General features: G+C 33.2%; 1 protein-coding gene across 1 annotated transcript in view; it reads left to right on the top strand.

Moving 5' to 3' along the window:
- The window catches only part of LOC108742015 (neuropeptide F receptor), a 59,304-nt gene extending 51,928 nt beyond the window's left edge, over positions 1 to 7,376 (top strand). Inside the window, exon 5 of the mRNA XM_018477018.2 lies at positions 4,752 to 7,376. Within this exon, the coding sequence (XP_018332520.1) occupies positions 4,752 to 5,252 (501 nt within the window). The 3' untranslated portion in view covers positions 5,253 to 7,376. The remainder of the gene's footprint in view (positions 1 to 4,751) is intronic.
- Positions 7,377 to 13,696: the final 6,320 nt, after the last annotated feature.

Below are 13,696 nucleotides of genomic sequence, written 5' to 3'. Positions count from 1 at the left end.
AAACTGAGGCCTATTTTGAAGCAAAGGACAAATCGTACTACAAAAATGGTATCGAAAAGTTGGAGGATCGCTATAATCAGTGTATCACCCTTGAAGGGAATTATGTTGAATAAAAAAAACGAATTTTGCAAAAAAAATGTGTTTTACTATTTTAGGCCGGGGACTTTTCAATTGACCTGTTATTTACAACCCCATTTTGTTTCTGATCTTTTACACATTTTAATAAGATAAAGAAATGGAATCCACAGGTTCTTTAGCTTTAGGTTCATCTAATAAGTAAAGTTTTTCGAATCGTTTTCTAGAATTTTGGATTATACGCATTTATTAGCGCACGACAATATCTTGTAGTTTTCAGTTTTACACAGCTGGCGTATATCAATTCGATATTGTTTTGCGGGCTGTTTTGTCGTAATTCATAGAAATTAAGCAGTTTTTGGCTAAAGGTATGATAAGTGGTGATTTGGCAGGTGCTCATATCAATTTGGAACTTCAAAATTCCATGGACTATGACAAAAAACCCGGAAAACAATATCGACCCAATATTTATCCATTTCCAAGGAGTTTAGAATTTTTTACGCTCTCTTCAGTTAAGGAATTAGAAGGCATTCATGAAATGTCTCTTTGTCAGCTTTGTAAGCTTCTAATACCTTCAATGGTTAATGTGACAACTTTCATTTATCATTTTATATAAAGTTTGATCGGTGATACTAGCAAATCCTTTAACGGCAAACATGTATTTTGCATTTTACAAATAGAAAATACGTTTGGAAAAGTATTTTAAATAAAATACGCGATGCTTTTCTCAAAAAAGTATTTAAATGTAAGATAAAAGTAGGTAATTTTTATTTTATATTTCCGTTTAAATACAACTGTTTCAAATAAATCATATTTCTGAATTAATAACATATAATAAAAAGGATCTTGCTTAACAAGTGCAAACTACTAATTTCACAAAAAAAAAATAAGAAACAGAAGAGACCATAGATGCCTAAACAATTTCAGTTAATATGTTTCAACCTTGATTAGGTTTTAACAATTGAAAAGTTATTTAAAAAATGTATTTGAAAATGGGAGGCATAAGATGTCAAGGACTGTTATTTTAGTTTTTCTCCGTATTTGACCAATTCTTTGTTCAGCTACGTGAACTGAAAAACGCTTGAGTTTGTCAGAAAAGTTAATATCGAAATCGTTTTAAGCAGAAAACATGGAAAATTTTTTGACTCTTTCTACCTGGGTAAAGATATTTGCTATTTTTAGATCTTTTATTGTCGTCACGTTCACACCTAGAAAATTAAATGTTAGAGCGTTTGATAAGTCATTACTCTGAAGTTATTAAGTTTCGGACATCTTTGTAAATCAACTACCTCTCTGCTTCTACTTGACCTATTTTCTCATAGTGTAAAGATCTTCTACCCTTATGAAGGAAAAAGCTACGATACGTATTATTTTTCTTTTGTTTATCTGTCCTAACTGAACTGGTAGAGTGACAGGCTATAAAAAACAGGTGATTAAACATAGGTAGATGGCCTCCTTCATATGAAAGATAAAAAAATTGTGGACAGGTTTGAGATGAATTCCTCTTTCTGCATACGGTAGATTAGTGTGTTATTGCTTAAATTTTTTTCAAATATTTGCATGAATTTATCGTTGATCCGGCCGTTTCTGTTAATAATAAAAGGGTTCTCGGAATATAGAATGCTCACAAGTGTTTGGAACTACCATGAGTACATAAACAAATATTGAAAAAGGATTTGGATTGGAAGTTCGAAATGGGAAAAAATAAATGTGACATATGTGAGAAGGTCGACAAAAAGTTCTTATTAAATCTGAAATTCAATCATCTTGACTTCAGAATCGATACGCAGTTAATGCTTTTTTCCTGAGACATGTCAAAAATTGAGAGGAACGTTAGCAACAAGAAGCTTTAGAAACCAAATGTATAGACAACGAGTAAATGTGAAAACAAAATGCATGAGTTTAAATTTGAGGAAATGTCTATATATTGGTATCGAACGCCATAAAATTTCCATGTGTGGGCATTGTCTTGCCATCTAGGGAGTATTTACTGCAACGAAAGTATTCCATGGCGCGCTGAAGGGACATTATTAATAAATTAAACTATGAACTTGATAAATGCTCTTAAAATTAAATTATTAAGCTTTATAATAAAAGTGACACCTATATGGAGTTACTTTTACTACGTCTACATGTCACATGCATTTTGTTTGACGCACTATTCGCCTTAAAAAGTTGAAATTTGGCGCCTTCAAAAAAATTACCAACTCAATTAAATAAATAAAGCACAAAAATATGAAAGTTGGAATGATTTTTCCTAGGTGAATTATAGGCAAAAAGTTTCTGAATATAATCATAGTGGATATGAATGAAATGAAAAGCGTTTACGCCTGCCATTCTAAACTAAAATTAAAATACTTTTTAAAGAAAAAGGCATTACTTACTCAACAGTTTTCTTTTTAAACATATTTCAAGAGTCCTTAAACGCAGATTTTGTTACACCAAAATCCATATGATACTCTTTTAAATATTTTGTTATGTGGTGCAATTGTGCGTTTGACTTACCACACACACATTACATCACATACACACACATGCGCACTCATACATATACACACACACATACACACACAACTAAAACCATTTACTTCAGTTTTCGCTTCTGCTTCTGTTATGACACTGTACTCGATGAAGTACAGTGAAGTGCCTGCAGGGCATGTCTGGGAAGTGACCCTACCGCATACAATATCTTTATACTGTGTCTACACTATAGAATCTAATTCCTACATTCTGCTATAATAATATTTTTTTTACATAGGCAGGTACATCAACAACTAACCGTCTAGTTTTAAGCGAGTACCTATTTGAAACTGGGAATATTAACCACTGTTAAGTTATTTCAGTTTGTTGTGTTTCTTTTCTAAAGGATTTTTTTTTCTTTGATACAAAAATGTATCTATATTAAAGTAGGTACCTTCGTTCTTTTCTCGATGCTATTGTCATGGTTCAGTTCAAATAGCATATTAAGTTTCTGGAAGCTAGAAAAGCAAACATCTTGTTTGGCAGATAGATAAGTCTTGTTTACTAAAGTTAAGAGATATTTCCAAAGACTATTGGCATTATCCAATTAAATGTGACGTGGATAATACACACATTTGGTGATAAATAAGATACTTTCTAAAAATATAGCATTAATCAATAAGAGTATTATATGCTTTGTCATTGGCCGGAGACATTGTCCCTCATGAACTTTAATGGAATTATTCTAGCGCTATTTATATCGGGCAATCTAGTAGCACGATCTTAAACTCCATTTATTTAAACCATTTGCTAAATATGAAAAGAGTCATTACTCATAGATTATGAAGAAGAGGGGACGACTCGTGTTTATACAAAAGTGAAACCAGCCAGTTTTAAACAGCATCCACATTTTTTTAAATTCATAACAAAAAGAGTGCGTATATAGGATTTTTAGATTAGGAAAAGCTTTTGACAATGTTAAATATACTCAAAAATGTAGGGATGAGTTACCAAGATAGAGGAGTGATACTTATAGTTTGTATAAAGAGCAACAGGAATTTATAAAGTTGGGGCTGCAACGTAGAGAAGTAAATATTAGGAAGGAAGTCAGACAGGGATGCACACTGTCACAGCTACCTACTTTTTAATCTATACATCGAAGACGCGATAAACATCATTAAAGACAGTACAACTGTAGGGATAGATATACAAGGGCAAAAGATTAGTATGCTTAGATTTGCAGATGATATAGCAGTATTAGCATCTAGCATGATGAATGATGAGGATACTGTGGATAGAGATTAGAAATAAAGAAGTATTAGAAAGAATAAGGAGAACAGAGGACTCTATGGAAGTCAATAAGAAATAGACGAGATAGGTTAGTAGGACACCTTCTCGGGCATGAAGGTTTAGTCAGAGGTATATTACAGGCAGAAACGGAAGTTAGGAGGGCTAGAGGTCAGGGGCGCAACAACGTTACAGTTTGTATTCCCATCATAATGCCATAAATGACTAGAAAAAAAAGGCCACCAATGTATTGAATTAAAATACTTGAAAAGATCAAGTTCATTTACGAGCTTGAACTATTTGAATCGAACTCTCAGGTTGGGTTATTATCTGAATCGACTGGAATTGACTGGGTGCCCAACCCAATCGAGTGGGTGCCCGGGCATCCGTGGACCCCCCCCCTTGTTGCGCCCCTGGTCGAAGGAGACCTAGATTAGACTACTGTTCGCAAACAAGTAGTTAAGGATATGGGTTGTTCTAGTTTTAGGCAAATGCGAAGATTAGCTCAGGATAGGAAGGAATGGAGGTGCATGTCCAACCGGTCTTAAGACTGACAACCTTATGATGATGATGAACAAAAAGCGCACTGTATCAAAAAGATATATTTTTGAACGCCATTAAAAACTCATTGCACTTTTACGTTAATAAATATTTTAACCTCCCTGTCTATTGCTTTAAAACACTTTTTTCTACATCTGTACACAATTTGTGGTTGGCGCTTCACAATTTTCGTAAGAGTGAGTACCCCTTAATAAAAATATTTCGTATACCCACTTTAAAAAAAATAAAAATAAGGCAAGGCAAGAAGAAACTGCAAAACCAATTCTATATTTGCTAATCATTAATAAAAAATTACACTTTAAGTGTAAAACTGTTGCTATGAAAGTCCTATTTGCGTTTGCAAATTTGATTTTGCTTTTTTTTTCCAGGTCGCCTACCTCCGCATCTACTTCAAACTTCGTTATAGGTTTGCTGGCGGCTACATCGCCAACGATGACAACAGTACTCGTCGTCAATTACGTGGCCGCAAATTACAACGAACTAACATTCTACTGGTATCAATTGCTGTGATATTTTGCATAAGTTGGCTCCCCTTGAACATGTTCAACCTAATTGCAGACCTTTGGGATTCAGTGGATTTCACGTCCCAAGAAATGATGATAGTGTATGCTGTCTGTCATATGATGGGCATGTCTTCTGCCTGCTCCAACCCGGTACTTTACGGTTGGTTGAACGATAATTTTTGGAAAGAATTTAAAGACATCTTATGCTTTCCCAAAACGCGTATAGAGAAAGCAGGCGAACGTAAAACGAGTATAAAGAGAATTCAAAAGATTCCCGACAACAAGAAGTGCCTCTTAAGTGTCCCAATGGAGAACCATCAAGGTACCATCACTAATGCCACGGAAATGTCTGTGTTAAAGTGCTAGCCCTTGTGATTCGGTTAGTTCCTACTTTTGTTACCAAAAACTATATCAATTGAAGACATTTACGACAATTAATGTAAAATTGAAAGAGTTGTTGTATAAGCAAAAGACTGTTTTAGACTGACGTCTGAGGATATTCTGAATAGCTACAAGAAAACATACTTGATCTGTCTATTACCTACTTATTGAAATTCAAATACAATTCAGGAACATCATTTGTCACTTATGCTTCTTTTGAGCAGTTTTTCGTCGATTTTATTTTCAATGCATGTTATTTCATACCTTTTGATTTGTCAGAAACGACTTTTGACCATTTATAGAAAACTTTAAAATATTCACACTCAATTGCTGAAGGCTCATACTAGATATTTGAATAATTGTATTGTGACATATATTCACACTTCGATGTCTGCGAGCCCTGCTCGAAAAATATGTTTTATGTTCACGAGTTCAACGAAGAATCCTTCATTGAGTTAAAGAAGACCGAGAGGAATCGTTACGCGAAGTTATAGTAACATTATTGCGAGATTATTATCTTTCATTTTACCTAATATTATAACGGCCAAATAATGTGAACCGTATGCTATGTATAGTAAGAGACTTGTTCATGATTTTCGTTTACTTTACATGACTACACTGAAAACGAATGGGATCCGTCAACTGGGAGGAGCCTAAACAACATGGCGCTAATGAGCGTTCGTTTTTCATAGGTCATTTACCGAATCGGGTTGCTGTGTGGATTTTTTACTTTTCACAATCCCCCGCAAAAGGAATTTTATTTGAAGTCGAACGCGTTTCATATATTGGTCATGATATCAAAACTTGAAGAACAAATCGGAATGTGAACCATCAGATATGAATTTTAATATTTATCAAATCCCACAGACGGCGCGGTAAATGCCATCTGTAGTACAATGTTACTTTTAGTGGAATTCAATTGCTCAACAAGGTCCATTTAAATAGATGTATTTCTACTTGCTGAACTGAATCCACGACTTAACTCGTTGTACATGATATGCATCTTACCAGAATCGAACAAAGAAATTCGAAGAGAATTCTGTCGAAACTGTCGATCTTGTTGGATCTCATCAGCGCGTAGCAGAAAATTTCTTATCTACTGTTTACAAAGGTTATAGGTAAAAACTAATTCATATGATAGAAGTGGTGAGATGGAGCTTTCCATTGCCTTAAGCTTTCGTTTGTTACCCAAAACTAATTTGTGGGGGTTATCATAAATAAATAAAGTCCCATCGGTTAGATTGAGTTATGTAATGTTTAGGGTTAAGTTAAGGTTGAGTTTCGGAGGGATAATGCTAATTTTATCAATGATGTGTAGGTATGGTATGCAAAACCGTACACAGGCAAACGTTACAAACACGCTATTACATCATAGGTAGATTTCTAACTTGAAAATAGTCACAGATATGAACAAATTTTCATTCCGAAATTTCATTTCTTTGATACCTACTATTTTTGACTCTTTTTGTCTAATTTTTCAAATTTAACTTTTATGTACCTATAAAAAAAATTAGTTTTTACCGGGGAAAGTAATTGAACATCAAGATCCTTGTTGGAGCTTGTATTATAGCCTTGTTATCAACTTTTTATTCTCTTTATTAGGGAGAAAAAACTGCGGATCCCATTATCAAAAACTATTCATTTATTTTAGGTGTTTGATAATTGGAATAAACAATTTTGCCATAGTAGTGTTTGTCCTCGTTCACGTTCTGCCACTAAGATCTTTTTGACGATCAAAATGTACAAACTGTATCTACGATGTACCTATATAAAATCTATCAATAATATTACAGGTGACACATATAAAGACGATACGATACAGACTCTACCCTTAGACTTTTGCTCCGCGTATGCGATTGCTCTGTTAATAAAATTTAATACGTTTAACAGGATTTCTTGGATGCGTGTAACGAAATAGGTAGGTACAGAAATTGTTAAATGTTAGATGACAGGAAAACACACAGTATCACTTTAAAAATAAATCTTACGTAGGTGTAAAAATCCTTACACAATTGTAAATTCATTTTGATTTATTTTATTATTGAATTCCAACATATTATCAAATAATCTCATGAATAATGTGTAATAAGAGTTGGTAATATTGTTTGTGAACTAAGTACTTACGATATGGNAAGGTGTTGGAGGAGTACCTCATGAGTCTTTCTGATGGTTCCTCCATGGCAACAACAATGCTATTATATATAGGATGAGGTTTCTAACATGTCAATTTTTAACAGCCGCCTTTGGTTTTTCGGAGCATGTAGTGCGGCATCAAACATAGGCATTGCTGATATTAATGCATAGTTTAAATATTAACAATTTTTAGTATGTACTTAGTTTGCCGCTAGTTTTAGACTCATAATTCATTAAAGCAATGAAAGTTAACAGGATGGTTGCTTCAAAATAGCCGATATTTAGTTTTATGTTTATTTTCAATTTGGTTTAAATCATCATCATCATCATAAGGTCGTCAGTCCTAAAACTGGTTCGACACGCACCTCCTAAAATATTAAATTCTATAAAGTAAATCAATTTAGAAAACCTGAGCAGTATCATTACAGAAGACACAAAGTCTACAACTGCTATCAAAGAGAGAATAATATCCCAAAGCCAAACATTTAAAGGAAACGATCGCTTTTTATATAATAATAAATAAATAAAGTTGGTTATCAAGAAAAACTAATTAATATCTACATTTGGGACATAGCCAGGCTAAAGAGGACCGCTAATCGAAGATGGAAAAAGTATTAGATGGAAATATACTGCACAGAACAAATCATACAGAAAACAGAAGAGGGAACATCTTAGGACACCAATAAATAGAGGCCAGATTACCGAGAAGGTAGTACATAGGTCAACTAAAGGAATAGGCAAGAGTTGAAAGAAAATTATAGAAGCAGATGACAACTGTCACATCGACGAGAATTTGGCACTTTGTTGTAATAAATTTGTTAATGATTTTTCATTATTTTTCTTTTCAATTGTATAATCTTTAGCATCGTCTTATTTAACTGTAAAAGTAACGCAATAATCTAAATTTCAATGTACGCATTTCCCTACACAGTTTTTTAAAGGAGCGATTGAGCTAATTGTTTAGTCATTTATCAGTAGTTCAGAACATATTTAGTTCAGGTTGAATTTGATTACAACCAGTATCGTATCATCTTTATCTTTATCATCGGTTGAGCAACATTAATTATAACGCAAGACGAAACTTCTACGAACCTTTTAGATTTATTGAGATTATATAAATGATGATTCATAATAAGGCCTTTGTCTCTTTAAAGAACATGGGTGTTGAAGCAGGATAGTCGGTGTTTAACTTACGTATACCAGCTTCTGCTGTACGCCAACTTAATATTGTACAGCTAGTTGATGATTTTTCCTTTAATAAAATTTACACCCTTTTTTTTACTAGTTTTANATTTTATTTTCAATGCATGTTATTTCATACCTTTTGATTTGTCAGAAACGACTTTTGACCATTTATAGAAAACTTTAAAATATTCACACTCAATTGCTGAAGGCTCATACTAGATATTTGAATAATTGTATTGTGACATATATTCACACTTCGATGTCTGCGAGCCCTGCTCGAAAAATATGTTTTATGTTCACGAGTTCAACGAAGAATCCTTCATTGAGTTAAAGAAGACCGAGAGGAATCGTTACGCGAAGTTATAGTAACATTATTGCGAGATTATTATCTTTCATTTTACCTAATATTATAACGGCCAAATAATGTGAACCGTATGCTATGTATAGTAAGAGACTTGTTCATGATTTTCGTTTACTTTACATGACTACACTGAAAACGAATGGGATCCGTCAACTGGGAGGAGCCTAAACAACATGGCGCTAATGAGCGTTCGTTTTTCATAGGTCATTTACCGAATCGGGTTGCTGTGTGGATTTTTTACTTTTCACAATCCCCCGCAAAAGGAATTTTATTTGAAGTCGAACGCGTTTCATATATTGGTCATGATATCAAAACTTGAAGAACAAATCGGAATGTGAACCATCAGATATGAATTTTAATATTTATCAAATCCCACAGACGGCGCGGTAAATGCCATCTGTAGTACAATGTTACTTTTAGTGGAATTCAATTGCTCAACAAGGTCCATTTAAATAGATGTATTTCTACTTGCTGAACTGAATCCACGACTTAACTCGTTGTACATGATATGCATCTTACCAGAATCGAACAAAGAAATTCGAAGAGAATTCTGTCGAAACTGTCGATCTTGTTGGATCTCATCAGCGCGTAGCAGAAAATTTCTTATCTACTGTTTACAAAGGTTATAGGTAAAAACTAATTCATATGATAGAAGTGGTGAGATGGAGCTTTCCATTGCCTTAAGCTTTCGTTTGTTACCCAAAACTAATTTGTGGGGGTTATCATAAATAAATAAAGTCCCATCGGTTAGATTGAGTTATGTAATGTTTAGGGTTAAGTTAAGGTTGAGTTTCGGAGGGATAATGCTAATTTTATCAATGATGTGTAGGTATGGTATGCAAAACCGTACACAGGCAAACGTTACAAACACGCTATTACATCATAGGTAGATTTCTAACTTGAAAATAGTCACAGATATGAACAAATTTTCATTCCGAAATTTCATTTCTTTGATACCTACTATTTTTGACTCTTTTTGTCTAATTTTTCAAATTTAACTTTTATGTACCTATAAAAAAAATTAGTTTTTACCGGGGAAAGTAATTGAACATCAAGATCCTTGTTGGAGCTTGTATTATAGCCTTGTTATCAACTTTTTATTCTCTTTATTAGGGAGAAAAAACTGCGGATCCCATTATCAAAAACTATTCATTTATTTTAGGTGTTTGATAATTGGAATAAACAATTTTGCCATAGTAGTGTTTGTCCTCGTTCACGTTCTGCCACTAAGATCTTTTTGACGATCAAAATGTACAAACTGTATCTACGATGTACCTATATAAAATCTATCAATAATATTACAGGTGACACATATAAAGACGATACGATACAGACTCTACCCTTAGACTTTTGCTCCGCGTATGCGATTGCTCTGTTAATAAAATTTAATACGTTTAACAGGATTTCTTGGATGCGTGTAACGAAATAGGTAGGTACAGAAATTGTTAAATGTTAGATGACAGGAAAACACACAGTATCACTTTAAAAATAAATCTTACGTAGGTGTAAAAATCCTTACACAATTGTAAATTCATTTTGATTTATTTTATTATTGAATTCCAACATATTATCAAATAATCTCATGAATAATGTGTAATAAGAGTTGGTAATATTGTTTGTGAACTAAGTACTTACTAAGAAATTTATTGCAACGATTAATGCAAACTAACTTGAAGTGACATTGACGACCAACCGTATTTTCAGAATAAAGGGACAAATCCAACAAGAAAAAACATCAATCACCTTAGACATTTCCTAGTTTGCACTTTGCATGCTTATACAAATATGACTGTTTAATTGTAAATAATATTAATTAAGAAAAAAAAGTAGTGAAAGTAGTGTATGTAAGGAAATGTTTGTTTGATGACTGCAATGTAACGTTGAAGAGTCCACAACGCTACACAGCAGGCGATTGTTGTCAAGACGAAAACTTCGTGGCCCTAAAACGGACTTGTAATTATATTTTATTAGGACTGATGGGGGTGGCACATTTTGAGCTATTAGGTTAATATTCGTTAAACGTACATATGTTTTGTATATCTATCTTTACGACACTCCAAAAATAATTTCAGTTGGATGTAGGTGTATAATCTACGAATCATTTAAGTATAGGCACTTAGTTAACATAAAAATGAAACAAAGAAGATTCAGAATAATAACAATTGAAAACACAAAGCTTGTATTAAAACTTTTTTTACTTAGTATTAAGTATAACTTTAACTTCTACAACTTTTTTTCGTCAGTAGTTACGTGTTTACGTGATCGCGAGCACACGTCATATTCCAATTTATGTTTTGTACTAGTACTCGAAAAGTATTAAATATATTTACCTTTAAGTTAATGTATGCAGAAGAATCGAAAATTATAGGTAATTTAATAAGAATTAAAGTAGACATTTAGTACTAGCACTGATTGTATATGTTTAATATAAAATTTTTACTGAATAAAACTTAAAAATGTTTTGTAACGTTAACGTGACCAATAAATGTATTCATGTATTAGTCGTTTTTATTAACGTTTCATAAAAAATAACCTTACAAGGGAGCTTAATCGATATTATAAGGTAAGTACTTACAAGTAGGTAAATAAGATTATAAACAATAAAATTTGGAATTGAATTATGGTTTCTTTATACATATTCATACTACGTCACCCGTAAGCAGGGAGGGGAGTTTTCTAAAATACCACGCTTAGTTAAAGGGGCGAGGGGCTCAGGTTTTCGTTACGTAGGGAAATCTCACGTTTAAATACGTGGTAAGTATAAATAATATTCTACATGTGTAAAATTTGCAACTTCATAGGAAAAGACGAACCTCGCACCCCAAACTGTTCAAACTGAAATAATAAAAACAATTGCGCTCCTCCTACAAAAAGCTCACTCCAATGCCGCTCCACACGCTTAAAAACTAATTTATTGTTTTAAAAGTATAAGTATTCTTTAAAAAACTGCGGAATGTATGAAAGTTTTGTGAAAAAAGACGAATTAAGATATTAAATCGTGTGAAATTTATTACATACTGAGCGCGAATGGCGTATATTGTTGTAAAACCTATCCATACTTTAGATTCAATAATAATGATAATGTCATTTATGCTGGCTTAGCTTTTTTGTTTTATATCTAAATTTTTAGATTTACCTCTTCTTTTAATAGTTTAATTTCAAACTCTTTTATAGGTGATAGATCGGCACATCTTCAAGATAAAAAATTGATTATGTGGATGTTAGTTATGTATATGATTTTTTTTTAGTATTTTTCTCTGACTAGTTCTTTATTCTTGACAAGGTGTCCAACCAACTTATATCGCGTATTTTTTATTGACTTCCATAGAGTCCTCTGTTCTCCTATTCCTTCTAATCCTACTTCATTTATAACTTTCTCTGTCAAAGGTATCCCCATCATTCGCCTGTAACAACACATTTCGAACGCTTCTAACATTTTCTTTTCCACCGCGCCCAACGTCCATGTTTCGCACTCTGCTTTATATCCTACTACTTCTTCCGTCCTAACTTATCTGACTTTCTAGATATCTAAAATCAGTCACTTTCTTCTTTTTATTGAAGGTTTTAGATTACAAAGTCAAAAGTGTAAATATTTCACTTTATTATTTATTACTGGTACAATAAATCTGTTAACACATATACCTACCAATGGGAAGAAAAAGAAACCCTTATTTTTCTCGGCTAGTCGCAGGTAACGAACACTGCTGGTACTTTATAAAATTTGTGCATCTTTTTCTCTATTTAATCAGTTTGTTGAGTGTGTCTCTTTTATTACCTGTCAACGCCACCATAATTTATTTAGGATTCATGAAGCAATCGGTAGTGTAGTAATAAAAGAGAGACAAACTCTACAAACTGTTTAAATAGAGAGAAATATGCACAAATTTTATAAAGCTATAGACAGAGATGTGCAAAATGGTTTTTTAAAAGTATTTAAATACAAAATGCAAATACTTTTTTGATTTGTTATTTCAAATGTGAAATACAAAATAGATTTCCAACAAGAACAATAACGCCCCCAGGGAACGTTAGAACCTTCCTGGGGGGCGCTGGCCATTCCAGAGACAATTGAAGTACCTTGGGGTAATCAAGAAGGACGCCTTTAGCATACCTATCTATTTAGGAAGATAATATAATTTTATACATAGTTTCCCGTTTTGCCTTTCTTTCCTGTGTTTATCCTTATCCTAACTAATATAAATGTGCGAATGTGAAATTGTTTGTTTGTATATCATTTCATGCCTAACTACTCAGCCGATCATCATACAATTTTGTACACACATTGTCAAGAGTATACGAAATGACATAAGGTACCTTATATCCAGAAGAAATACTGTTCCTGAGGGATACAAAAAATAGTTTCAAATAGACGTCAATGACGTGTAGGACATCAACGCACGTGAAACCGCGGATAAAACCTATCATGAAGTTTTGTACACACATTGTCGGAGGTACAGAAAAAACATATCCAAAATAAAATAATGTTCCCGAGGGATAGAAAAAATTTAAAAGTGAACGTCGATGATTTTGACACATGCATAGGACATAAACGCAAGCGAAGCCGCTGGTAAAACCTATCATAAATTTTTTCACACACATTGTTAGGGGTACCGAAAAGACATAGGGTACATTTTATACAAAATAAAATAGTGTTCCAGAAGGATAGAAAAATCACTTTTATGTAGTCGTTGATGATCTTTGACACGTACCAAAGACATCAACGCGAGCGAAACCCAGGGTAAAACCTAGG

Source organism: Agrilus planipennis, unplaced genomic scaffold (assembly GCF_000699045.2).
Source record: "Agrilus planipennis isolate EAB-ADULT unplaced genomic scaffold, Apla_2.0 scaffold303, whole genome shotgun sequence".
Taxonomy (NCBI): Eukaryota; Metazoa; Arthropoda; class Insecta; order Coleoptera; family Buprestidae; genus Agrilus; species Agrilus planipennis.
Note: the sequence above shows the minus strand (reverse complement) of the source record. Positions and strands in the feature narration are given on the sequence as shown.